The 27,665-nt window shown below is 37.3% G+C and overlaps 1 protein-coding gene across 3 annotated transcripts in view; it reads left to right on the top strand.

The window, feature by feature from the left end:
* CREB3L2 (cAMP responsive element binding protein 3 like 2) overlaps nt 1-27,665 on the top strand; it is a 61,551-nt gene that overhangs the window by 14,925 nt on the left and 18,961 nt on the right. For all 3 annotated transcript variants that reach the window (XM_039344778.1, XM_039344779.1, XM_039344780.1), the window contains one exon: nt 19,987-20,203. In XM_039344778.1, the coding sequence (XP_039200712.1) occupies nt 19,987-20,203 (217 nt within the window). The remainder of the gene's footprint in view (nt 1-19,986; nt 20,204-27,665) is intronic.

Below are 27,665 nucleotides of genomic sequence, written 5' to 3'. Positions count from 1 at the left end.
CACCCAGTGGCCAAAATCCTCTGGAACAATGGCTATTCTAATTGTGAAAGGCGAATAAGATACAAAAATAATTCAGTCCTCAAAGTGTTATTTAGGGACAAAAGAACTGGCAACATAAAATGGATGTATAAAAACCAAAATTGTAATGCTGGGCAGAGTAATTGGGAAAATAATTCAGTAGAGAAACATAAACTAACAAAATGCAATGCTATACAGGTAGTCCTTGACTAATGACCACAATTGAGCTCAACATTTCTATTGCTAAGTGAGACATTTGTTAGGTGAGTTTTGCCCTATTTTTACAACCTTTCTTGCCACAATTCTTAAGTGAATCATTGCTGTTCTAAGTTGTTAAATGAATCTGGCTTCCCCATTAACTTTACTTGTCAGAAGGTCGTAAAAGTTGATCACGTGATCCTGGGACACCACAATCATCATAAATATGAACCAATTGCCAAGCATCCAAATTTTGATCACATGATCCAGGGAATGTTGCAATGGTTGTAAGCGTGAAAAACGGTCCTAAGTCACTTTTTTCAGTGCCGTTGTAACTTTGAATGGTCACTAAATGAACTATTGTAAGTTGAGGACTACCTTTATTGACTTGTACACGAACCATTAAAATGGAAAATATATCTGATATGACTTGGAAAAATAACATATACATCTGAGTTCTTGATTTTGAGACCATTGAAGGACAATAATTATATATGTAGTGGAAGGCTGACAATTTATCCAAATTTTCAAATCCTAAATCCATATCCCTAAACTGTGATTATAGTTATAATGGTATGCATGTTATCATATTTGTAAGCTAGAAAGATGGTGCTTATAAAATTCTTTGGAAGTACTGATAGTACATATACTACATTTTCTCTATTTTTTTAACTGCAAAAATCTTTATATTCTATTTATGATTCTTGACATTTTGCAGATGAAGGGTTAATTTAGAATTTAATTAAAATGCCAAAGTATAATGTCCAAGTTATAGGTAAAATATTATTATTCTGTCAAATGTTCTAGGGCAGTGTTTCTCAACTTTGGCAATTTTAAGATCTGTGGGCTTCCACTTCCAGAATTCCCAGCCAACAAGGTTGACTGAGAAATTCTGGGAGTAAAAGTCCACACATCTTAAAGTTGTCAGCCTTGAAAAATATTGTTCTAAGGATAGACATGAAAATAAAATTCATGTAAAAACCTTACCATGACTATAGGAACACAAAGGTGTTTTTCAGTTTCAGATTTCTGCTAATTATATAACATGCAATTTTCATTTCTAGTAATGGAAGAAACCTTTGTGTAATTTCTCCTCCTACTTTACTGCAAGCATAACCAGAATCTATCATAATCTAATTTATGATGTGGATAGTACTTTGTTCAATGTATTGATAGACCCCAATCTGCATAAGAACCCATAAAAAGCCGATTACAGTTAAAATGTAAAACACACAATCATAATAACAGAGTTAATAAATTGTGAAATATTAAATAGGGTCAAGACATTACCTGTTTAAAGAACAACATATTAAATATAACCATACACAATAGCAAACAATTATTCCTTGTAAAATCCGCAGAAAGTTATCAGAGGGAGCCGTGGTGTTTTCGTTGGAAGAAGACAACACAATAATTCTGGGTCTGCGCAAAAAAGGCCTCAACCAGACTATCTTTGTGCTTATTCTGCAGGAAGAGTAGGCGAGGCCTGATGGTGCTGTTTTTAAAGCTATGTTTGAGAATTAATACTTTAGATGGAAGGAGGGATTGACTTGATGACCAGCAATCCTGCTGAGAGGAAACGAACACTTATGGGAAGGAATGTCAGCCTTCACTCTTTCAATGACTTGTCACATGTAGTGGTGCTGGCAAGTAAGCATTCCATTAACTACCATGTGTTGATGATGTTAATTTTAGGAAACTGTTCCTAGCAATTAGGGTTGTTACTTCTCCATCTTTTTGCTGTGTACTTCCTTCCTCTTAATCTATGCTAGATGAAGCTGATCCATCTGAATTTGTTATGTAGCTTATACAAAATATTCATGTGAGTTGCCTCTGGTTTTCCTTTACCCCAGAATTCCATACCTAATTCCTTTGGAAGAACATCTGTACTCTATCATAACTATCATGTCTTTTGTCTGTAACCTTTAAAACCAAATTAAAAACTCCATTAAAACCCAAATGTAAAAGCTATTTAATAGGTAGCATTCCTATTATATAAAGAATAGGAATGCTCCTACTGAGATACTGCCCACATTTAGCCATTGTAATGTTTTCTGTATTAAGTGTTAATTTAATGTTTTCTGCATCTCTGCAGTTAATATTTTTTTCTGCATAATGGTCATGTTTTGTGCATGTAATGCTTTCTGCACCCTCTTACTCCTTTCAGAGTTCTTACATCAGCAGTTTAAAAAAGAAACTGAGCTCCCATTTTTGGCTGTGTAACTTGACTGGTTTCTGGGATATGTTGGTTGAGCCTGTCCTGATTACCATAATTGGTCAGTTCTATATATAGCTTGGCTTCCACTTTTCCAGAGCTAGGGAAATGAGAAGAGAGGTTCTTGTCACTGAATCAGGGCAAAACAGAAATGCTTTCCTGGCATTTCCCAATCAATGGAATAATTCTGTAACTGCATCCTTTCTGAAGCTCACCAAGGTCTATTTATCTAGCACAGGTGAAACAATTCCAAAATGGTGGAATTCTTGCTGCTTAGAGTGAAGAGTCTTTCCATAAACAAAATTGGTCCGGTCTTCTTATATTTACTCTTTTAAATTCCTTTCAGTACTTTAACGTAATATTTATGAATTGCTTTTAACTTAGCTTTTTGAGACATTGCCTTACAGATAGCGATACATAGTAATTATGACTGATTATATGCCAGCTTGTTTTTAATTGCTTGTAAAGATCCTAAATTAACACATTTTTCTATTCAAAAACAGTGCCCCAAGAACAAAGCAGTAGTAAAGGCAATATTTATGGAGATTGGAGTACCACAATAGCAACTTTGAAGAATGGGCCATATTATGGTGCTTCCCTCCACTTTATTAAACATTTGAAGTCATCATTCTCTATTCCTTATAAAGCTCAGAGGAGAAAGGTGATGATTTTTGTGTTATTCACCAGTAATGAACATCTGATTGTACTGATTGGGAGCAGCCCAGAATTGGTTGAAAGATGGGTGGCTATATAAATATTTTAAATAAATAAATTAAGTCGATTAGCAAATTCTGCCCTACTATGTTTCTCCGAAAGTAAGACCTACCCCCAAAATAAGCCCTAGTTTTTGGGCGAGGCGCATGTCTAAAAATCAAGCTAGGGTGAGGTGTGGGGGTGGATCTGCCCCACGCTCCCTGTACCTGCTTACTGTTGCAGCCAGGCCTCCCATGAATCAACACCTGCCTCGCCTCGCCAGCCCACTTCTTCTGTGGCGCCCTCCCAATCTGCATTTCGCCATCAGAGGCCTTGCGGAAAGGCCTCTACAGCTGAGAATCAAGCTATAGATTCAATCCGTAGCTCAGTTTTCTGCTGCAGAGGCCTTTCCAGAAGGCCTCTGACAGCAAAATGCAGGCTGGAGCTCCATTCTCAGCTGCAGAGGCATTTCCTTTGGCTGCAGAAGAAGTGGGTTGGCTTGGCAGGGCTGTCGGTGCCACTGCCGCAAGATGTGACTGTGGAAAAGACACCCCCTGAAAATAAGACCTGGTGCCTCTTTTGGTGGAAAAAAAGACCAGGTCTTATTTTCAGGGAAACATGGTATTACTTGTGGGAAGATGTTATTTATTACTTTTGTAAACCTTAGTTTCTTGAGGTAACTTAAAACAATGCTGTCCCTCTCATTTTTTTAATTTACAACATCCTTGTGAGATAGGCCAATATTGGGGAGTAATGGCATGTCATGCTATGACAGTATTAGGATTAGAACCTACTCCTGTCTATCATTTCCAGCGAAATAGTCAGCAAAATAGAGTTATTGCATTTGATTTTTGGATATTATAGCTTAAAGAGATTTGCTTCTCTAACATTGGTGAACAGGCTTATTAGCTTGTCTCTCCCAAATGTAGAGATCTTTCAGTTTCCCTTAGGAATCACCTATTAATTTATCAGGATAGAGATTTCTTTCCATTATGTTATCAAGCATGCTAATAATTCTGGAGTATTGTTGTAAATTAAAGGGAATTATTTTTTCAGTCCTATTTTCTAGTGTGTTACATGTCTGAAACAAAAATGGAAGATTTTTTAAAAATATAGAATAGTATGTTCTTTTAAAAATCCTACACATATGACAACATAAACAATGCTTCTGGGTCATCCATGCTGATGATGAGTCATGTGCATCGTTCAGTTGTCTTGCAATTGTCTGCTCACAACATGGGTAAGCTTTTATAAAACATCTTTCACCGGCTTTTTCTGTATTTTGTATTAAGGAAAAAAAATGACCAGCACAGGAAAAGTGTTCATCTAAAATAGCACATGGGAAAATGTACACTGTTGTGAAGCAACCCTATTAACTGAAAGGTAGAAACACTGTGTCTTAAATTCTTTCTGGAGCTCTACCAAACACTATTGCATGAAGGAATGTGTCCCGCCTAGTCTAGTCTAGGACCCCAGTGATGGCAGATGAAGTCATTCTGCTTTTTGTTTTCCCTGGAATGGGAAGAAGACTTTTTTGATAGTTACTCTCCACTCTTCCTACCTGATTATTTTATAGAGGCTAAAATAAGTATGTTAAAATATAGTTCTTTGTAGGCATATGGTAACATTCTAAGGACACCAATTTGGATTGGACTATCCACCCCAGGCAAACTTCAAGCTCATGAGATAACTATTTTTTATATATAGGAAATGAAACATCTGCTACTCAGAACTCTAGAATATGTTTTGATCTCTACAACATGATTCATCTAAGACTTTCCTTTTTTGGAGGTTTTATTGTTAAATAATTGAGTCAAATATTTGTTGATCAATGGCAAATCACCCAAAGGATTTGTCAAATATTTAGCTCTAATATTTTTGCAGTCGTAGTCCAAAGTATTGGGTATCTTTCTCGGTCATCTCAGACATCACCTGGAGATCACCTTTACTTCAAGTCTGTCTGAATGCAACACGTATGCTCCATAGTTCAATCCTGAGCCACATATATTCTCTTCTCTTGGTATCACATATGGGCATCAAATGCTTCAGAAAGTGCGCTAATGGGATAAATTGCATGTACACAAACCTCTAAGGAAAAATTACTTTTTCTACATGAATGCTTATGAAAGCATGCCCTGGACACCCATTCCAACTATAAACCTCAATAAACTGTACAGCTGGATGGATGGAAAATATTTTCAACAAAGTGAGTGAAAAATGACAAGATGAAAACTCCTTAATTTCAGACAGGCTTGACCATAGTTTCAATTAGGGAACTCTGAGTATTATGGACTAGGCTACATCCAAAAAACACTAGAGAATTCCTGGAAGCTTGGCATTAAGACAAATCAGCCATCAGCAGGCACATAGATATAAACAACATTTATACACATTTCAAAAGAGATGATAAAAAGCATGCAATAAAGTCATACACTCAGTTATCCCTTGAATATTTTAAAAGAAAAGGTTATGGTGGAATTTTTACTGGGGAGGAGATGAAAGAAACTTCACTCGAAGGGATCAACCCAGCATTTAGAACTAGTTAGATGGCTTTTGTGGTTATCCAGCCTGATACTGGCCTCAAATTAGCACTTGGACTATGATATTTTGGAAACCAGCAAGACATTACTTCAAAAGTAGAACAGAAACACTGTGAACTGGAGAAGTCTGTTCTGTTTCCAGCTTGCATGACTAATCATAATATTACAGAATTCCAGAACATAAGCTTGCTAGTGATTTCTTTTCTTTTCAGCCAACTCTTTTTGCAAAAGAAATTCTGTAATTAGAGTTCTTAAGAGGGAGTCTTTGATATTAAATTATTAAGCTATTTAAATTAGGTTATAAAAGTTTTCCCGTAGCTTGGTTGCCTCTGGCAAGTAACGGAAGCTCTCTTTGTCCTCTCACTAACTGACGAGGCCAGACATCTGTGTGGTTGTTAGCTTGTGAGAAAAAGGAATTATCTACAAAATCATGTTTAACAGTGATTGAAATACTAACCTGTCTTGCCCTGGCAAAGTGACTGAAATGCCTTATAGTATTTATGTGAGTTATAGAAGAGAGTGATCTGGGGTATATTCCAAATATTTAGATGTCATTTCAAAATCTTCAGAACTGGTTATTTCAGATTTCAAAGGCTAAATTGCAAAGGGAAAATACTTATCTCTGTCCATTTATAGAGAAAAATATGTTTACTCATAAACATACACATAAAATATGTTATTTCCAAGTTGGGCAACATGAGCTGTATGTCATTAAGGATGATAACCCTCTTTGTGAGATGTATATTGAGTAAAAGTGAGCTTTTAAAGATGCCTTCTCTTAATCTAAGGAGTGTCTAGGTAGAGAAAGTGAAAAGTACGAAGGCCACTTTAAAGAATAGGTTATAATTATACTCGTGCCAAATTTTATGTAATTATTCTTCATGATTCTTGCAATAATTACATATATTTATATTTATTTTATTCTATCCATTTATGAATGTATAATTTGTATGATTACTAGGATTCTTTATAGAACTTAGGTGCACTTCTCTGCAGTCATGAATCCACCTACAGAGAGAAAAATTTATGAGATGAAAAAAGCAGCTGTTTTCATTGTATTTGTTTCTGTGGTGCCACAGCTTGAAACATTAAAATGCACCCAGGTGGACACTGAGTTCTCCAAGATACTTCAATAGTAATGGATATGTTGGACCCTTGCTAATGATCAAGAGCTGTCAACAGCTCAATCTACAGCTTGACATTTTCAATTTAAGAGGTGTAGTAACCTGTTGTTCTTTCTTTCTAGTCTATTAGTCAGTCTTGATGACATGAAAACGGCCCTAATCTCTACAGTGCTATGAATAATGAATTTACAACCTGACAGCCTACTTAAAATAGCGTCAGAAAGTTTGTTTCTTGAGATAAACCCAGTGAAGCTGGTACAAACCACTTGTGAAATACTTTTTATAGCAGAGTTCCAATTATGTTGGCTAATTTACAACTACTAAGTCTTAATTTTTCCTGATTAAATCATGAGTGGTGAAGTTGTCCTGCAATTTTAGGAGCCATGACCATTTTCTTGCACTGAGTAAGAATTAAAATGTCAATAATCCCTTTGGGGGAGAGGCAGGACTTTTTTTTTATACGATAGTTACATGTCACAAGTTTGGTAGGGTTGTTTAAATGAGGAGAAGCAAAGATCAGAATGTACTTCAAAAGCCAGAGATAAAGAGAAACATGGGGATATAATTCTATAGGTAAACATTTTATAATCTAGTTCCAATCTTAAGTATTAATTGTCCATAAAAGAACGTAAAGATATTTTCTTGATTAGCTGCTTTCCCAGGATATATAGTGTTATTAAAATATGCGAGCATGCTTGCCTTTCTCTTCCATTCACTGGAAGTTTAATAGCAAAGAAACTTGTATGACTGTTTCATAACTTTCAAATCAGATCTGTTTTCCTATCTTCTCCTTTGTGTAAAAGTAATCACAGTCGGTTAATTGAAGAATTTCTTTTCCTTTTTTTTATGATATCAGACTTCTCCCTGGCAGGCATACAGAGATCCAAAAATGTATACTGTAGAAAAAGTACATTATAAAAGAATTCCAACGATTGCTGTGTCATAGATATATTCTATACAGACTTCTGTATGGTATAGAATGGTCAAAATTAAACAGTAAATCAAGAAAACAAACTGTATGAGGAGGAGTTGGAGGAAGATAAGGAGAAGGGAGACTGATAATTATTCTGATGACTGTCCTATTATTTTGGAGAATCCTGTATAGCAGTGGTTCTCAACCTTTTTAATGCCGCGACCCCCAACCGGTCGTAAGTCGAGGACTACCCAACCAGTTGTAAGTCGAGGACTACCCAACCAGTCGTAAGTCGAGGACTTTCCCTGCCCAGGAGCGCCATGCATGCGTGGTGCCACCCCCTGCGCCGGCCGGGGCGTAGCTGGCAAGCGGCAGAGATGGCGCAGGCTGACCACCGGCTGGGCCACCAGCTGTCCCAGCCCAAGGGAGGTAAGGCACCCGCCAGGCCCCACGCATGCCAGCAACCCTCCCTGCGCCCGCCGGCCTCCCACCTCCAACCCCTGGCCCTCTTTTACTTACATTTTTAGTAGTTGCTCAGCAGGGAGGGGTGGAAGCTTCCAGACAGCTCGCCTTCGCTGCAGACAACTTGCAGCACTATTTGCAGAATGGGACTTTTGGCGGCCTCAGCAGGGCAGAGACAGCCTGGACAATTCCTATTGGCTTTTGAAAGCCAATAGAATTAGACTCTATTCAAGAGAGTCTATTCTATTGGCTTTTAAAAGCCAATAGAATAAAAGGGAGTAGCACAGCTAAGAAAAAGGGGGAAAAAATGGCGGACTGCATTGTTTAGCGACCCCCGTGAAATGGTCGTTCGACCCCAAATGGGGTCCCGACCCACAGGTTGAGAACCACTGCTGTATAGTGAGATCTTAAATTCTTCCATTTCTTTTTCCCACCTGAGTTATGCAACTGGCTGGATGGCCCTCTCTGGGCAGGAAGCCCATTTTTCTTTGGTAATGGATGGATCTGATACCAGGATGTTTTCTTTTGTCTGTGAAAGAACTAACTCTAGTAAGCAGGTTGTTTAATACCATTTCAGATTATGGGCTCCCACTTGATACTAGCACCAAAACAGAATGGCATTACAAGAAACTCAAGGAAAAGGGGGCACTAAGTTGCATGTTTAAATTATAAATCTAAACATTATAAAATCATATAACAATTTCAATGTAGTGTTCAGCTATCCAATAACATAAGTCCCAATAATTTTTGATAGGAATTAACTGACTTTCTCAATTCCATTTTATTTATTATTATTTTATGGTTCCCTATTGTGTTGTCTTCTGGAAACTTTTTTTTCAAAATGATTGCCTGTTTCCTCCATACCATTCACTGCCTATATTGGGGGAACAGTGGGTAAAATTTATTCAGTCTTGTCATCCTGGCGTCTTTTATAACTTCCATCCTCCTCACCCAGAAGGGCCACTCTGGCTGGAAAGAAGAAAAATATTCTAATACATCTATAGGTTTTTATGTAGTGAAAACTAATTTAGGAGGTTGTTCAGGGAAATTTGTCAATCCTCCATTTCACACTATTCATTTATCCCTAGAACAAAGCAAAACAACTGATCTTCACTTGTCAATCTGTCAGCACTGTTCTATTTGACCTGCACTGTGTTAATCTTGTATTTTAAAGTTCACCCACAGAAAAATGTTTGACGTCAGTGCTCTGCAAGGAATGGTTATGATAATTTAACCCATTTAACATGGTCAAAAATGGTGAAATACAAATGGTACTGCTTCCCGGGTTTGAAGGTTTTCTCAATTCTTTACTATTAATGGTTCCAAAATCTTGTAGCTGCAGCCTTTAATATACAGAGCAGAGATGGTTTTTGCATTACATTTCTAGCTCTAGAATAGCTATTTCTAGTACTTTTCAAACAGAGCTGCAACAGTTCTGGATACTGGGGTACCACTGCTTTAGAGTAAATATTTTGTTATGAAAGGTATTTATTCGAAAGGCAAATTTCTAAAATAAATACAGACACATAAAAGTTTAAAGCTTCAGTTCTAAACCCTGGATTTAAATAGGAATTTGTTCTTAATAAATATATAAGAAGCATTATTAGCAAGGTTAGTCAGCTGATTAGCAGGGAGACCTTCAGAGGCTATTGTTGTAATAGCTTGCCCAAAAGAGCAGTGAGTTTTGAGCAGTGAGAAATGTCATTAGTGTCTGGTAGGATGTCACCCTAGTGTGGCTGTTTTTTTACTTGAATAAATGGCAAGTATAACTTTCCATGAGCCAGAGTAGGCATCTACCAAAGCTTGGCATAACCTTTTTCCTGCCTCATAGTCCCAATCTAAATGGAGGGATGTAACTGAATTTTGCAAATGGAGCTACATTTTCAGTGGCATCTTACTTTTGTCTAATCTGTCCTCCATGCTTCTTTAAAAACAGACAATGGTACAAGAATTAAAAGTAGAAAAATCATTGTTTGAACCTGAAATTCCTTCACTGAATCCGAATGACTACTTAAGAGTTAATTACATATAGTCCTCAACTTACAACAGTTAGTGCTGTTTGAGGTTACAACGACATTGAAAAAATTCTTATGACCATTGCAACATCCCCATGGCCATGTGATCAGAATTCAGACATTTGGCAACTGATTCATATTTATGATGGTTGCAATGCTCTGGGGTCATGCAGTTACCTTTTGCAACTATCTGACAAGCAGAATCAATGGGGAAGGCAGATTCACTTAACAACCATGTTGCTAACTTAACAGCTGCAACCGTGGCAAGAAAGGTTGTAAAATGGGGCAAAATTCACTTAACAACTGTCTCATTTAGCAACAGAAATTTTGGGCTCAATTATGGCTGTAAGTTGAGGACTACCTGCATTGCATTTAGATTTTAATTTTATTGTTAGTGAACAGAAGGCAGTCTACTGCATCCTAGCACATTCCAGATTTGTGGGATTTACAGTTCCCATAATTACCAGCCTGTTGTTCAAACATCCGAAAAGTGCCATGAAAAGGCTGATAATTCTATTATCTTTTGTAATTAAACTCTGTTTAATTAAATTTATTTCCTCACCATACATTTCCCCCATCATCAATATATAGTCGTGTCACTATGACCAGTAATCTTCCGAGAAGTAATTTCTCAAATGAATATTTGTCATTTAAGATCTGGACAACTGTATTCCTGGAAATAATAGGATAATTTTGTTCTGCAAATATTATTCCCATGCCAACTAGCATTAGTTAAACAATGTACTTAGCATGTATACTAGGACAAACTCCAAGTTGCAGCATAGTGTGTAAACTTTTCAGCAAGCAAAATTGCTGTTTTTAGGTCAAATATGTCACGACTCAGCTAGGAGGTCACTCAGCTCCTTTGTGTTTCATTCCAGTTCTGTTTGGAAACCTCCCTGTATTTTAGCTTGAGTAAATGATTTGAGAGATGGCTACTTTTGTTTTAGCATTTCCTGGTTTTGTACCTACATCCAAATGGTTCCATCTCAATCCTGTAATCTCAGCCAGCATGGTTATGAAAAATGGTATGTTGAAATTATGGAACTTTGAAATCCAGTATGTTTAGAGGCTAGGAAAGACTACATTTAGTATACAATGCATGTACAGTGCATTAGAGGGGAATAGGATCATTGTTGGGTAGCCAAGCTTAAAGAGATAAAATTTCAGATGTTTCTTACTTAAAGAAAAGCACTCAGGGCCTCCCTTTTTTTGTGGGTAGTCAAAACATTTCTCAAAATTATCACACTAAATTGTTTTATTATCTTCTTTATTTTATTCCTTGAAGTTGTATTAAGTATAAAATTGTTTTATAATGCTATTTTGTTTTTTTCACACTCTATAGAGCTTTGATGCTGTTTTTAATTGAATTCAAAATAGTTTGGTAATGTCTTTGCTGTGGTATTTTATCATCAGAGCTCTTCTTTGCTTTTTGTACTGTCTATTCGCAAGGTACACAGTGTCTTTGATCTTAATTAATATGCCAGTTCTACAACTCCTCTTCACTCTTGCTATGGTATTTTGTAATCTGTACAATGATGAAGTTGCAATATGAGATATATTTGTCTGGGAATAAGTTGTTGGGTTTCTTTTTAATAAATGTGCCTGGGGGTTTCACTGCATAGATTACATGAAGAAATATCACAACACTTATTCCTGAAGGGATGCTCAGCTGCTCTTGCTATGTTACTTAGTTCTGCATGATTCATTTCTCTCCCTTTCCTCTCACCCTATTCCCTTTCAGCTCTTGTGGGAGGAAAGTTGGTAATGCCTGGAATTCCATCAGAATGAAATAGTCAATTACTTTAGAAAGTTAGTTACTTTGCTTTCACTCATTACTTAGCTAGAACTCTGCGTGGGTACATAATAACAAAGTGAGCTACCAATTTTCAGTGGGTGATACCTGAATTACAATGTAAAATATTAACTTAAGGATTAAGAAACCTGTAAGGTCAGAAAATTTGGTAAAGCAGAACCCTGGCAATGCTGAATTTTGTTTTGGCTATTAAAAACTCTTTAAAATTGTGGATAGCGAATTCAACAGGTAGGAGATGTTTGAGGAGGCTACTTGCTGAACTTGCTTCAAGTTATAGAAATCAGAGCCACAGTGGTGCACTGATTAAGCTGTTGGACCAGAACCAGGAAGAGCCTAGTTCAAATCCACCTTCAGCCACTGGGTGACTTTGGACTACTTGCTCTTTCTTAGGTCAACCGTCCCTCACCGGTTGTTATTGGGGAAAAAAATAAAGGAGTAATTATAGTTTGTGCAATGAGCAGTGTGGACCCTGGCATTGTCATGTTGCAGAGTGTGCAACTTCCCAGGAGATTTTTTAATCAAAACCTAGTTCTTGAAGAAAACTGCTATAATTTTGGACAGTGATTGTGGCTCTTTATACCAAATGGACAGTCGGTCTCATAAAACAGCAATTGTGCTTCTTGCCAAATCAAAGTGGCCTTCACAAGAACTCCTTCCAATTTATGGTGCCCTGGATGGATTGAGTTTTTGTTTCAGAGTTATAATATCTATAAAAATCTTCTCCCAATTTTTTAATCTTTTCCAGAGGAGCTTGCTATATTTCACTCTGTTGTTTTTCATTTCTGGTTCCAACAGCTTGGGCACCCTTCAGCAATCGACCTTCCTCAATTCCATATCTTTGTAAAAAATTCTGCGAAGACTAGATGGTGTTGATATCTTCTAAACACTTTCTTTTAAAAGTCACATGGCAGTCCTCCATGACAGTCTCCTTGATCCAGGCAACATTTTCTGGGTTAGTGGACATTTAAAAAACGGGGACCTTCTAATGACTTCTTTCCTCCAATTGGACAACTCAATTTCCCACTGCACAATTTGAATATTCTGATCTCCAAAAACATCCTGCAGACATTAATAGTTTTTGACACTTTACAACCTTCTTTCCATGACAAAAAGAGATAATGAATCTCTGATGTTTGGTACCTTTTTCCATTTTTAAAAATCTAGAATTTTATTTTCTTTGCTCCTCAAAACAAAGAAAACAATTTTATATTTAGCATATTGTTTGAAAGCTTGAAAGATTAGCTTCAGAATATTATACAAGAGGCTGTTTCAATACTTTTTTTTTTTCAAATAGAATTTCTGGTTTAGATGCTTCATTTCTGGGGTCAGGAAGTCCTCTGGACCGGGTATAGCTTAAGCCTTTGCTTAACTCTCTTAGTTGTGTGTATGTGTCCCTTCAAGTAAGTTTTTGACTCTTGGGGACTTCATGGATATGTCCTTGCAGTTTTCTTGGCAACATTTTGGGAAATGGTTTTATGTTGCCTGCTTCTTTCTAGGGCTAACAGAGAACTAGCTCAAGGGTAGCCAGTTGGCTTCAAGCCCAAGGCAAGACTAGAATTCACAGTCTCCCATTTATAGCACCAGGCTATAAATGGCTCTCCCTCTTATATTTTATCATAGTCCATTTTTCAGTAATGGGATGTGCGTTCATGTAATACCTACAGTCAAGGGAATAGTAATTAGCTCAGTGGTTCTCAACCTTTTCTTCACCATGGACCTTTTGTGGCCACGGACCCCCAAGACTTAACTCAAGATTTAAATCATAACATTTCTTCAAGCCTTTGCAGACCCTCTGTGATGACATCATGGACCTCCAGGGATCCGCAGACCACTGTATTAGATCATGCATCACATAGAACCATAAGCTAATCACACTACAATAGCTTCTTTAAACAACATACTAAAGAAAATAAAATCCTTTGAATTGTACCATATTCCTGATGACATTTTAAACTCGTTCATAGAGTAGCATTGGAAGTGATAGCTATAACTTCTATTTTTTTTTCTTACTTCCCACTCTGAATTAGAGTTCTAGCATTCCTGAATGATCTTTAATTCAAGTACTAAGCAGGACCAGCCCAACTTAGATTCCCAGTCTATTCAATTGTCTATTAAATAACAGTAAAACTGGTTTGACTGTGGAGTATAAGTTTAGGATATTAACAGTGCTTCTTATCCTGTATTATATTTGCACATCAACACACATTGGGATGTTTAAACATGTTTAAATGTAGCTTGTTAATTAAGGCAGGAACAAATCAGAACATTTGTGTATGAGCAAATTAATCATGTTATTGAAATCTCTGTATTTTCTGTCAGTATAAAAAAGAAATATCTGGGACACATCAATAAGCAATCAATAAGCCAGAATCTTAGGTTCACTATTAACCATAATCTAGTGTTCATAAGCAGTGACTTTACATCATGGTGTCTTTCTGTTTTCTTCCTTGGGATGGATTTACACTTCGCATGGAGTTAAAGCCCAGCCATGGCTTAATGCCATGTGCAAATGAGTTCATTAAATTTCCTAGTAATGATGTTAAGAATTTCAGTTAAAGCATAGAATGGAAGTAGACGAAGTCCTGTCCTCCATTGGCTATTTCTCTATAGCTGCTGGTTCTATACTAATTTTGTTCTTGTTACTAAATGACTTCTGGGGTGCTATAAGCTGGCCTGGAGACTTCAGGTTGCAAAGTCAAGCATGAAGGGTGCGGGCCTTGCTCTGTTCTCCAGCAGTTTTTGCAATCAGACATAAATAGCCCTTTATGCCAGAAGCGGGCCCAGAGAAAGGAATGTTTTGTCTGGAAGGCATGGTATGTGGCTGGAGCTAAGGAGCTGCTGCTGGAGGCTCCAGTTGGTATACAGCCAAGTATACTTTCTAATGTTGCTCTTTCCCTGCCATTCAGTCTCCAGCTATTCTAAAGGTTGGGCTTTCTTTTTTTCTACACAAAGACAAAAAGATTGAGTGCACAGGAGGCAAAACCTAATCTGGTTTTTAAACAGTTTCTCATCTCCAATTCATAGTAATTTTACGGTTGTGAATTTCTATGTGTTATTGGGGTGGATTCTTGGGATGTAGCAATGTTCAAATGGTCTCACCTTCTTTATTAGGTTTCTTAATTCTCATTTTTTCCCACTCTCAATTCCTATCCAAGACTTTGTACCTTTTTATCCCCTCTGTCTAAGGGGATCATTTTGACTGGTGGAGACAGATAATTAGATCCTTTTTTCTTGATTTATTCTTCTGGGAGGTTCAATCAGTGTAACCAGTCACTTTTCACTCCCTCTCGGACAGGGGTATACAAGTGTCTTAATGGATGATGGACTACATTTCAATAGCAATAGCACTTAGACTTATATTCCTCTTCACATGCTTTATAATCCTCTCTAAGCGCTTTACAGAGTCAGCATATTTCCCTCAACATATTCAAAGAAAGTGGTTGGGGCCAGGACATAAATTAAATTCAGTTTCATTTTATTTAATTAAAATTAAATCTAGTTAATACAGTGTTACTATTTTCCCGGTTTGCCATTTTAAAGATTTTCTTTCATGTCATATCAAAAGTAGAATTTTGTAACAACATTTGAAAGTCTTCAGAGGCATCATGTAAAACCTTCAAGAGTTTGTTTGTTTATTTATTTATTTATGAGACTTATATACCGCTTTAAGTGCAAGCACTCTCTAAGCGGTGTACACCAGTAAACAATGTGTGTGTGTGTGTGTGTATATATATATATATTACATTGCCCCCAACAATCTGGGTCCTCATTTTACCTACCTCGGAAGGATGGAAGGCTGAGTCAACCTTGAGCCGGTGAGATTTGAACCGCTGACCTGCTGAACACAGTCAGCTAAAGTGGCCTGCAGTACTGCACTCTAACTGCTGCGCCACCTGTTTGTTCAGATTGTAGACTTGACTGGATTGTATAGATTGGATGTTTTGATACTAGGAAAGATAATTTAGAATTTCAGAGCTGGCAGTCCCGGTTTAAAATGACCTGGACTTTACCTCCCAATTTTGTGTACATAGTGACTTGAGATGATCCAGACCTTCCTGCTGTGGTATTATTCTGATACTGGAATTTGTTTAGTGCTTTTACCTTTAATGACACATGCAGGCTGGACATGGATGCATTTATCATGCTCTTACCTTTGCTTTATAAAGGCCATACATCTAGCTAGCTCACGGTTTATTTGAATCATCCATTTGCGTCAGCAGTTGCATGCACTGTATACTTTTCGCTTTGTCCCTGGAACGAGGGAGGCTGTTAATACTCCATCATCAATTTCTTCAGTGAACATGTCAGCAGAATATGCAGCAGCATCACTCTTACAAGTCACATCTTTTGACATTTATCTGTCCAGTGAATATTATAGAGATGGTAGAAAGGAATGCTTGGAGAAACGTTCTAATTTTATTCTTCTTCTCAGAATGCAAAGTTGCTTTATATCTGCTGTGGAATCCAAGCGCAGCCTTGAAAAATAACTCCAGGATGCCAAATTTTCTAGATTCTGAAATTGAACTTCAGTAGAATATTAATGAAAATTAGACAGAACTTATTTGTGTGCTGGGCATCAGAACTCCAAACCAAGAGAATTTAATCTCCATATTGCTATGTGAGCAATATCTTTTCATTCTGTTTTTATCTCAGGAGGTTTCCCATTTGTGTTGGTTTTTAAAAAGGTTTCACAGATGTTAAACACTAAAGGGCATTTTCATGGTTAATTTTAGCTAAATTTAGCTAAATAGCGTTTCTGTTAGGACACTGAGATGCCTGTTTTTCATTTGGCTTGTTATTTGGAAAATCTTCCCAAAGCAAGATGTAAATTAAAAATAAATAATGCTTATTATTTTAAACATAACATTTTTAGGATTTATTCCCCTGGATTGTTTGGTGGTAATAGCCCTGGGGAATAAGGGAAGAGAGTAAATCCAGCTGAGATGGCTTTGGGGGTGGTGGTCTTCTCCTGTTTTCTCTTGCTGGGATTCTTCTCCCAGGGCATTTGCTGATAATTCCTGGGATTGGAGTGGGGAGAGAAGAGGATTTAGACAGCTTAATTTAATTTAATTTAGTTTAGTTTAATTTAATTTAATTTAAACAGCTTAATTTAAAATGTGCAAGGTAGTACAATTTAAGATTAGAGTATCCTTTCTAGCATTGGGATATGCCTATAAATTTAAAATACATGTGAACTTTATAATCATGTTTTATATTCTATTTCTCTCTTTCTCTCTTCTCAGCACAATCCATTTAAGATTTGCTGTGTTAAATAATCACAAATTTCCATTATGTTTTAACTTGGAAAATCCGTTTTTTCTAAAAAGCTAAGATTTGAAATTACAAATGGAAACTAATTTCCCAGTTTGAAGAAAATAGAAATCCAAGCTTTCAGGAAAAACATGACTACATTTTTAAGCCCCCTAATTGCTGAGAGTTTTAGCCTGGCCCCAATCAAATGTAGTTAATAGCATTGCAAATTTAGCAGATAAACACAAATATAAAATTAAAAATATATTTCAACAGCTGTGTACTTTAATTTTTCCAGAATAGGATGCAATGGCAAATATGTTCATAATTCATTACATAGACTGTTCCAAAATATAGTGCTTGTTTTAATGAATATTCTCAGATATTCTTATGATTAAAGCCATGCACGCTCATCTAGTATCATCCATCTACCACTGGGCTTTCAGAGAAAGCTACAGTACCTATTGTTTGATAACTCTTACTGGTAATATCCAACCAAAACTTTCAGTTACTCTCTTGTTGTAAGTTTATTCCAATTGCTAATTTTATGTAATGCTCTATTGTTATTTCTGCTGTGAGTGTCCTAATTTGGCATTTATATTGTTCCATTGTGAACTTTTGTTCCCCAAATTCTCTATGGCATCTAATTGGCATAGTTTTATTGCAGTGAATAGAAATATCCAGACTTTACTAACGTGTCTGCATTTTAAGAAAATGTTTTAAGTCTCTATATTCAGAAATAATAAAATAAAGAGGAAAAGAAACAAGGTAAGTTTAGGGCAACTATGAGAAAAGTGTTTCCACTGTATTATTAAGCAACAATAATATAAACCTGACAATCATTTTTCTGCATTTAGGAATAAGAAAGTTCCTCATAGACAGATGAAATATCTCCACTGTTATCAAATGTTCTCAACACCAGCCATATACAACCCAGCCAATAATTATTCAGATGAAGGAGTTGCAGCATAATAATAGAGACCTAAACCATAGATTTAATCATAATCTGTTGAATAAGGCATAGTGGCCTCTTTCACACAGCGTACTAAGCTATGACCCAGTATTGGGTCTTAAGTATTTAATTTCTGGTATTGGGTAAAGGGTCTGTATGTGAGGTCCTTGGTGCTCCTTGACAGTGGTTGTTTTCTTGCAGATATTTCACTAACCAGATTAGGTAACATCATCAGTGCTAATAGGGAGTAGGGTTTGCTCTCATTTTATGTACCAGTGGCTACCTTGTCAGTGTTGGTAGGAGTGGTAGTTACTTGATTGGTTTATTGTTTGCTATTAGCTTGTTTAACAGTTCTTTGATTGGGGTATTGCTTGTTTCTTGATTGTTGGTCTAATGTTAATTTTGGTGTTAATCTCTGCTCATCTATATGCAACAATTATTCTGCCATTGTTGACATGCTTCTCCATACCAAAATGCGACAAGGATATCAATGCTTACTACTGCCTTCTTGTGAATTTGAGAGGCTTGGTGTTTTGTGTGTGTGTGTCTGTGTATGGTATATGTCTATGTGTGTCAGAGAGGGATGGATGGATGGATTATGGACAGATCCTAAGACCCGTTTCGGTTGTCATGCACAAGGTGTATTTGATTATTTATTTTGCATTCTATGCTGCACACACTTGTTTTTTTTATTCCTTATTACAAATTTGTGAGCTTTCATAAATGCATGTACAGTAGTTTTCTCACAAAATGCTTCTTCCTGGTTGCACTTTCTTTTATTTGTTATGCCATCTCCCGGGGAAGGCAATGACAAACAAGTTCTGTATTGTTATCAAGAAAACTTGTATTGTTATCAAGAAAATTATATCACCCAAAGATGAATTGAACTTTAGTTTTAAGGGTGGTTCAGAGAGTAAGGAGCATAAATTATAGTTCAGTATCCTGAGAAGCTGATAAATTCTCTTTCCATTTAAAAAAGCAGCATGGAGCACAGCTAGGTTTAGAGCAGTGTTTCCCAAACTTGACAATTTTAAGGCATGTGGACTTCAACTCCCAGAATTCCACAGCCAGCGGAATTCTGGGAGTTGAAGTCCTCATGCCTTAAAATTGTCAAGTTTGGGAAATACTGGTTTAGAGGTTTAGAAATCATTAGACAGTAACTAAAAATCCTGCTTGAATCACAACGATAACCCACATGAATAATATGAATGTATATAGGGACTGTTTGCACCTCACTGAATGTGCTACCATGAGTCCATTTTCTCCTATGTGGCTTTAAGTTAATGTGCTAGAAATATATGAAAATATTTTTTTGTGATCAGGCTAGAAAATTATTGGAATACTAAATAAAAAATCATGGTTTCAAATTGGAAAATGAATATTGTTGTAGTTCCCTTGAGGTGTTGATTCCATTCTTATTGATGTACTGTATACAGTACTCAAAAGAGCCCTATAATTGAAAGTGGCCTGTGTTCACACTATGAGCTTGAGGTTGATAATGAAGAGCAGAGAAAGTGTCTCCCAACTCATGAACTTCATTTGTAGATCTGATGTTGCACAACAATTGTTATATTCCTAAACGTGGTGAGGACAAGGGCATGATGAAATGGAAGCTATTTCATGACAGTTATGAGAATATGGAACTGAAAAATCTCCCAGATGGAAGATCTGGTTTTGGGAGCTTAATGCTTTTTTCATTGTTTTGTTACTGATCACTGGGTGGAACCAATGTAAAGTATGACTTAAGGTTTTTATTAAATTCTTTCTATGCTTCTTTTCCTTTCTTACAGCCCTTCACAGAACTCCTTGATGATTTTTCCCAGGATGTTTTGGGGCAGCTCTTGAATGATCCCTTCCTGTCTGAGAAAAATGAGATGATGGAAGTGGAATTATCACCAGTATCTCCAGCTCCCCTCATCCAGGCAGAGCATAGCTATTCCCTTTGTGGGGACTCTCGGCCCCAGTCGCCATTGACCCATATTTCAGCTGATGACAATTTCAATGAAGGTAAAAGAATGTAATGAATTTTGCTAACCAACTTCTGGAAATAAGACTCCCACTATTGGTTGCCTTGAGGTGTAGCCTGTCTAGAATCTTGAAAGAGACAATAGAGCAGTGGTTCTCAACCTGTGGGTCGGGACCCCATTTGGGGTCGAACGACCATTTCACGACCATTTCTCTTGAATAGAGTCTAATTCTATTGGCTTTCAAAAGCCAATAGGAATTGTCCAGGCTGTCTCTGCCCTGAAGAGCCTGCCAAAAGTCCCATTCTGCAAACGGTGCTGCAAGTTGTCTGCAGCGAAGGCGAGTTGTCTGGAAGTTTCCACCCCTCCCTGCTGAGCAACTACTAAAAATGTAAGTAAAAGAGGGCCAGGGGTGGAAGGCCGGCAGGTGCAGGGAGGGTTGCTGGCGCGTGTGGGGCCCGGCGGGTGCCTTACCTCCCTTGGGCTGGGCCAGCTGGTGGCCCAGCCGGTGGTTGGCCTGCGCCGTCTCTTCCGCTTGCCAGCTACGCCTCGGCCGGCACAGGGGACGGCACCACGCATGTGCGGCGCTCCCGGGCAGGGAAAGTCCTCGACTTATGACCGGTTGGGTAGTCCTCGACTTATGACCAGTTGGGGGTCGCGGCATTAAAAAGGTTGAGAACCACTGCAATAGAGTGTAAATATCTTAGAATTTCAGACATTTCCAAAGGGCGCTGTTGTCAGGGAAAAAAATTAACCAAAAAACAAAAAAATGCTTACTGTTCTACTAACTAACAATATTATTAGTAACTAGCAGCCTCTTTGAAGACCATATGTGGGACAATAGGTTTGAGTATTTTAAACAAGCTATATTCAATCTGTATTATTGTAAATAAACTCAAATATTACAAACTGCCATTAGCCTCTGGTGATCATATCCATAGAAAATAGGACTCCTGTTTATTTATTTTAGAAAACTGCTTGATTCCAAAATGATTCTGGACAGCAAAGAGAGGTGGAAGATTTGTTTATCTGACTACTGTTCTACTTGTGGCTATTTGTGCTGCATTTATTTAATTGGATCTTGCTTAACACCCCGCCAACAAATCAATGCACACATTTCTAAAAGTAATGTCAGTTATCATCCTTATCATTTTCAAGTAATAGTTCATGACATGTTCTCTTTCTTGAATGAATAAAATTATGTGAGAGTGATTTTTTTTTTAAAAATATAGGAATTCATAATCTCAGCAAGTGTAGAGGACCTTAAGTGAAGGCCTAAATGTAGAAAGGGAATTAAATCCTATCTTTTTATGGAAGGAAATCCAGGCTCCTGGCCTTGTGTCATCTGCATCTGTTTATTGCTCTCACAAAGTAGTTTTCATAGGGAGAGGGCAGTATATATTCACAAAATGGATGCCATGGTGATTATAACTCGCCCATTGATGGAGAAAGCTGGAGAGGTTGCTCCTTACTACATCTATTACCTCAGGTGACCTCTGACATTTTTCTGGGCAGTTGGGCATACTTTGAATGAAGCACTGAGATATTATTTTTATTTCGTAAAAAATGTTATGGAGGCTATGCAGAACTCCAAAGCATTCTTGTTATGCAAGACTGCTTTGCTTTCCAGCATGACACTTCCATTTCATTTTTTTCAAAACTGAAAATCCAAAAAGAAATTACAATCAGATGGACCTAGGAGTTTACCAAGATGATGTGTCTGCACGTATCTCTCATTATCAATCAGTTCTAATTAATACATTTTTTTCTATTGAAAATAGACAACTATATCCAAGATCTTAGGGAGCCCAAGACTTAGAGTTACTCATATGTCTGGTGAATCATTGATGATCTTTTTACTGTTCTAAGCGCTAATGCCTGTTTATCAAGCGTGCTGAGATGGAATTGGATAAGAGCTGGAATAGAACAATATTTTTTTCTTTCTTCTTCATACAGTTTCAGTTTCTCCCACATACCAAGGTTTCCCCTTTAAAATAAAATAGTTATTGAAAACAGAATCTTAATTCATATGACAGTGGAGTCTAATTGTTTTTTGATAGCAAGTTTCTTGAGGTGTGTAAGCAATCCAAGTCAAGCTTTAAACCAGATGGGGATTTTTGACAAGGGAAAGTTGCCAAGATCACTGTCACAGGATACTTGTTTTGCTTTTGCTTGCAAGTATATACCATTTCTTGACACTTCCAAAGCAGAAGTATATTAATACAATTGCAGACTGGACGCCTGATTCTTGAGTCACATCTACAGTTATCACATGTCTTTTATGATGGAGGACAGCTCTTTTATTTCAGACAGCTACCCTTTAGATTTATTTAATCTAATTATTTAAATAATTCAGCAAATAAACATATGTTTATCCTTATGAACTTTTTTCAGATTTGCCCCATTTTCAGGGTTGTCTTTTATTTTTTTTACAAGAAAGTATGGTCTCTGAAGTCATATACTATTTGTGGAAAATCAGATAAAGGTAATTATACATATAGCATTCACAAGTACTGTTACATTCATATGAATATGTATATGTACAGGCACTCATATTTATACAAGCAATCCTCAACAGCCTTTCATTTAGTGACCCTTCAGAGTTACAACAACTCTGAAAAAAATAACTTACGACCATTTTTCACGCTTATGATCATCCTCATGGTCGTAGGGTCAAAATTCAAGCGCTTGGCAACTGGCTCATATTTATGACAGTTGCAGTGTCCCAGGATCATGTGATCACCTTTTGTGACTTTCTGACAAGCAAAATCAATGGGGAAGTCAGATTCACATTACAACCACATTATTAAATTAATAATTGCAGTGCTTCACTTAAGTGTGACAAGAAAGTTTGTAAAATGGAGCAAAACAACTGTCCTGCTATCAGAAATTTTGGACTTAATTGTGGTCGTATGTCAAGGACCACCTGTATATCATATTTAAGAAACTTATTTCCATGAATTAAAGAATCTTTTTAAGCATCCTTGAGATATGATAACTGGAATCAGTCACATTCTTTCTCTATATTAATTTGATTTCTTTACAAGGACATTTCCTTACAGTGAGTTTGAGTGACAAACTAAAACAATATTAAAGTAAATGTTTGTGATGCCATCTTACCCTTATTCCAAACAGTTCTTTAACCAAGATCTGAAGTTTTTCTAAAGTTAAGTATGTCACCCAGATGTAATTCATTCCGGATAGCATGAACTGGAATTTGAAACCAAGGAATTAGTCAGAAAGTAAATTACTGGTTATTGCATCATTCTGTGGTAATGTGTTTAAGAAAAGAATCCCCATGAAATATATTTTTGTCAGATCCGGAAATCTGCATCCTGGATATATTATATCAGCATTACTAGAATTCATTTAAGGCTATACCAGTTTCAAGTTACCCTGGAAACTTTACTTTGCTAAGGTTTGTTTGAATATTTGAAGGGAACCCCATATTTCATATGAATTGCTTTTGTTGTAAAAAGCACTCCTGAGATTTTATTAAATTACCGTAGAAATGAGATTTGTCTTATTCACAGTGCATGTTTTTTCCCTCAAGTGGAGATTGCCAATTGGCAAAATTCTAATTTGGCTCAATATATGTATTTATGTAACACCCTAAAGCTATCTTTCCTAGTATCCAATAAACATATTTCTTTTTAAAAAAATAGTGAATTATGGTACAATTCAAATAATAATTTGTTAAATGTTGGGAAAATAAAAATCTGTTTGGTATCAAAACAATAAATACCGTACTAGCTACCAGGCAGATATATCTTGCTTATCTCAAGCCCTGCATTTGAAACTTGTTTAGTCTATGATATTTTGTTGCATATAGTTTAATCTTGTATTTGTTGGCACTTTTTAAAAACGCAGTAAAAGGTAGTTCCTAAATTGTTATTTTATGTTTTTTGTTTATTTACTACAACTGTTTTTTGTTGGTTTAGTATGCTGTTTTTTTGTTTATGTACCATTAGATTCTTGAGAGCTCTGAGTAACTTGCATCTACCAGTAATAAAAGATTTTTAAAGTACTGTACAGGTAGTCCTCTACTTACAACCACAATTGAGCGCAAAATTTCTATTGTTAAGTGAGACATTTGTTAAGAAAGTTTTGCCCCATTTTTCTTGCCACAGTTGCTAAGTGAATCATTGAAGTCGTTAAGTTAGTGACACAGCTGAGTGAATCTGGCTTCCCATTTGACTTTGCTTGTCAGAGGTTCGCAAAAGGGGATCACATGACCCTGGGATACAGCAACCATCATAAATATGAGCCAGTGGCCAAGCGTCTGAATTTTAATCATGTGACCATGGGGAATGCTGCAAAGGTTGTAACTGTAAAATGGTCATAAGTCACTTTATTCAGTGCCGTGGTAACTTGAAATGGTCACTAAATGAACTGTTGTAAGTTGAGGACTGCCTGTAGTCATCACCATTGTGCAGATCAATCCTCTATCTGCTACCTGGGAATTGAGACTACTTAGACACTAAGCCCGAAACCATCTTCCCCTTCTCTTCCCAGCTTCATTGTTAGGACTAGCCCTGGTCAATGCAAGCTTTGAAAACCACTTAGTAAAGTATGAGTATGGTAAATTATAGGAACCCAGCTCCTTGAAAAGAGTCTTTGTGTGTGTCTCTCTCTGTGTGTTTGTATGTCTCAACAAAGCCAGTGCTGAACCACTACATAAAAAGTGTGGCCTTACTTTTTTTACTCTTTCCCTAACCCACAAGGGATGTAAAGCTATAGGTTCAGCTTCTTATTTTGACTAAACAGAATCAGTAACTATCAACTAGTTTTATGTAGGTGTGACAAGGTGGTGAGAAAGATGGGGTGACATGTGAATCTCGTTTATTATTACCCCCCCCCCCCAAAGACAATTGTTTTTTGCAAGCTGTGGAGGAGAACCTTACAGCAAGGGCAGGAAACTTATGAACAGGTAGTCCTCGACTTACAAGAGTTCATTTAGTGAATGTTGGAAGTTTCAACGGCACTCAAAAAAGTGATTTGTGACCATTTTTCACACTTATGACCATTGCAGCATCCCCATGGTCAAATTCAGACACTTGGCAACTGACTCATATTATATGACATTTGCAGTGTCCCAGGGTCATGTGATCCCCTTTTGTCATCTTCAGACAAGCAAAGTCAATGGAGAAGCCAGATTCACTTAACAACCGTTACTAACTTAACAACTGTCATCATTCACTTAACAACTGTGGCAAGAAAGGTCGTAAAGTGGGGCAAAACTCACCTAACAAATGTCTCACTTAGCAACATAAATTTTGGGCTCATTTATGGTCGTAAGACAACTACCGTATATTCCAGCGTATAGGGCGACCTGGCATATAAGACAACTCCCGAGTTCGACGCCAAGTTGCAAGACGATCGACGCCGAGTCGCATGCCTAGAAAGTTGTTTTATACGCTGGAAACTACGTTATTTCTGGTGTATAAGACGATTGATGCCAAGTTGCATGCCGAGAAAGTCGTCTTATACGCCGGAAACTACCTTATTTCCGGCGTATAAGACGACTCAGCATATAAGATGACCCCCGAGTTCGGCGCCTGTTTCAACGCTCTCAAAAGTCGTCTTATACGCCAAAATATATGATACCTATTGTCATGATTCCGTGCCAGCCTGTGCTCCCAACAGCTGAGTCTGGGAAATCTGAGGAGGAGGTGGAGGAGGCATTTGAAGGGCCATCAGGGTCAGAAGGAGGCTCTGATGAATTACAAGACTCACAGTTTGATGAAGAGCCTGGGCCCTCCAGTCTTGTTCCTGATGAAGCTTCAGCTGTGTGGGGAGAATGAGTCAGACTTGGAGGATTCACACCTGATGGACATGATGATTGATGCTCGTAGGCTGGCAATTAGCGAGAGCAGATCAGCAGCAGTCAATACGACAACTCCAGGGGAGGAAGAGAAGGCACTGAGAGGCAACGCCTTGGGACTGCTGTATAAAAAGGGAAGGTGTGGGTGGTGCTGGCTGCTGAAAGCAACCGTTGCAAAGTATTTCATGGGATCATGTTCTATTAGTATTGCCGGTGACTACTTTTCTGTTTGCATTGTGTTTCATGTGGACAATTTCCTTCATTTGGATTGTGTTTTGCTGCTTTTGTTTCTGGACTATTTGGCAGGTTTGTTACCCATATTAAAAGGGGTTTGTTTTGTTTTGAGTCTCCAGCCTATTTTCTCAAAACGGGTTTTTGTCCTTATGCCTTTAACAAGGACAGCCATAGGCTGGGATAGAACACCTATGTATCTGGGAGCTTCACTTTTTAGGGGTCTTTTTGGGAAGTGGTGAGGGCTATAGGAGTAATACAGTGATATGAAAGGGCAGGGATGCAGTTTCAAGGAACAGGCACACTGAGCCTGTTAATATTTATTTCTTTTCAGTGGAAACTTTTCTCCTTGAAAAGAGTGCATCTTAAGCCAAAAGGCTTTCAGATATTTGATACACCCTATATATAGCCAAGATCTGTCTTGTAGCAAAGAAATCAGATATGACTCAAATCACATATAGGTTACCCTCCACTTACAATCACAATTGGAAGCAGAATTTCTGTTATTAAGCAAGATAGCTGCTGAGTGAATTGTGCCCAATTTTATGACCTTTTTTTGCCAGGGTTATTAAGTGAATCATTGTTCATTAGGCAAATCCAGCTTTCTCCATTGACTTTGCTTGTCTGTCTGGGAAGGTTGCAAATGGCGATCACATGACTGCAGGATGCTGCAACTGTCATAAAGAGTTTGTGGTTGCCAAGTGCCCGAATTCAGACCATATGAGAGAACTGATCATAAGTCACTTTTTCCAGTGCCCTTGTAACTTTGAGTGTCACTAAACAAATGGTTGTAAGTCAAGAACTATGTGTAGTTGCAAGTAAAAAAAAGAGAAAGCTGTGTGTTTATACAAGATAGCATGGCATTAAAATCCAGTTAAGCTCAATAGTGTCAGAAGAAGAATTTAGGGTTCCATTTTGAGCTGGGAGTGCGCAAGAATAAATAAAAATGAGATCTAGACACTGTGAGGAAAGAAAAAAATATTTATTCCTAGAAGCAAAACAATTTCCCTTTAGGGGCAGGCTGTAGAGAAATGGAGTATAGCAGCAGATTTTTACAGGGTGAACTTGTCCAGGGTGTGGAAATGTATGCATGCTGATTCTAAGGAGATACTTGAGGTGTGTGTGTATGTGTGTGTTGTGTGTGTATTCTTGTGAACATGCAATTCCATTGGGAGACCAAATTTAATTAACTCTATTTGTGTTTGCAGACCTTATCCTTTGATATGTGGATTAGGTCTGTGTAACTTATTTGGGGGGGGGGGGGTTTGAGGAATTTTGCTAATTTTAGTTGATTAACTTAATTTCAGCTTGACTATCAATTATCTAGTGGAGACATTGATTCTCAGACCATTTGTGGATTCTGTTAATATTTTAAGGGAAGATGGAAACGGTATAAAGAATAAAATATATTTGGATATAAAACTTCTCCCAATGGCTAGATTCTAAAGTG

The sequence above is a fragment of the Crotalus tigris genome, unplaced genomic scaffold (assembly GCF_016545835.1).
Source record: "Crotalus tigris isolate CLP2741 ecotype Arizona unplaced genomic scaffold, ASM1654583v1 scf7180000017937.1871474, whole genome shotgun sequence".
NCBI lineage: Eukaryota > Metazoa > Chordata > Lepidosauria > Squamata > Viperidae > Crotalus > Crotalus tigris.
This window is presented reverse-complemented; position numbering and strand designations above follow the sequence as displayed.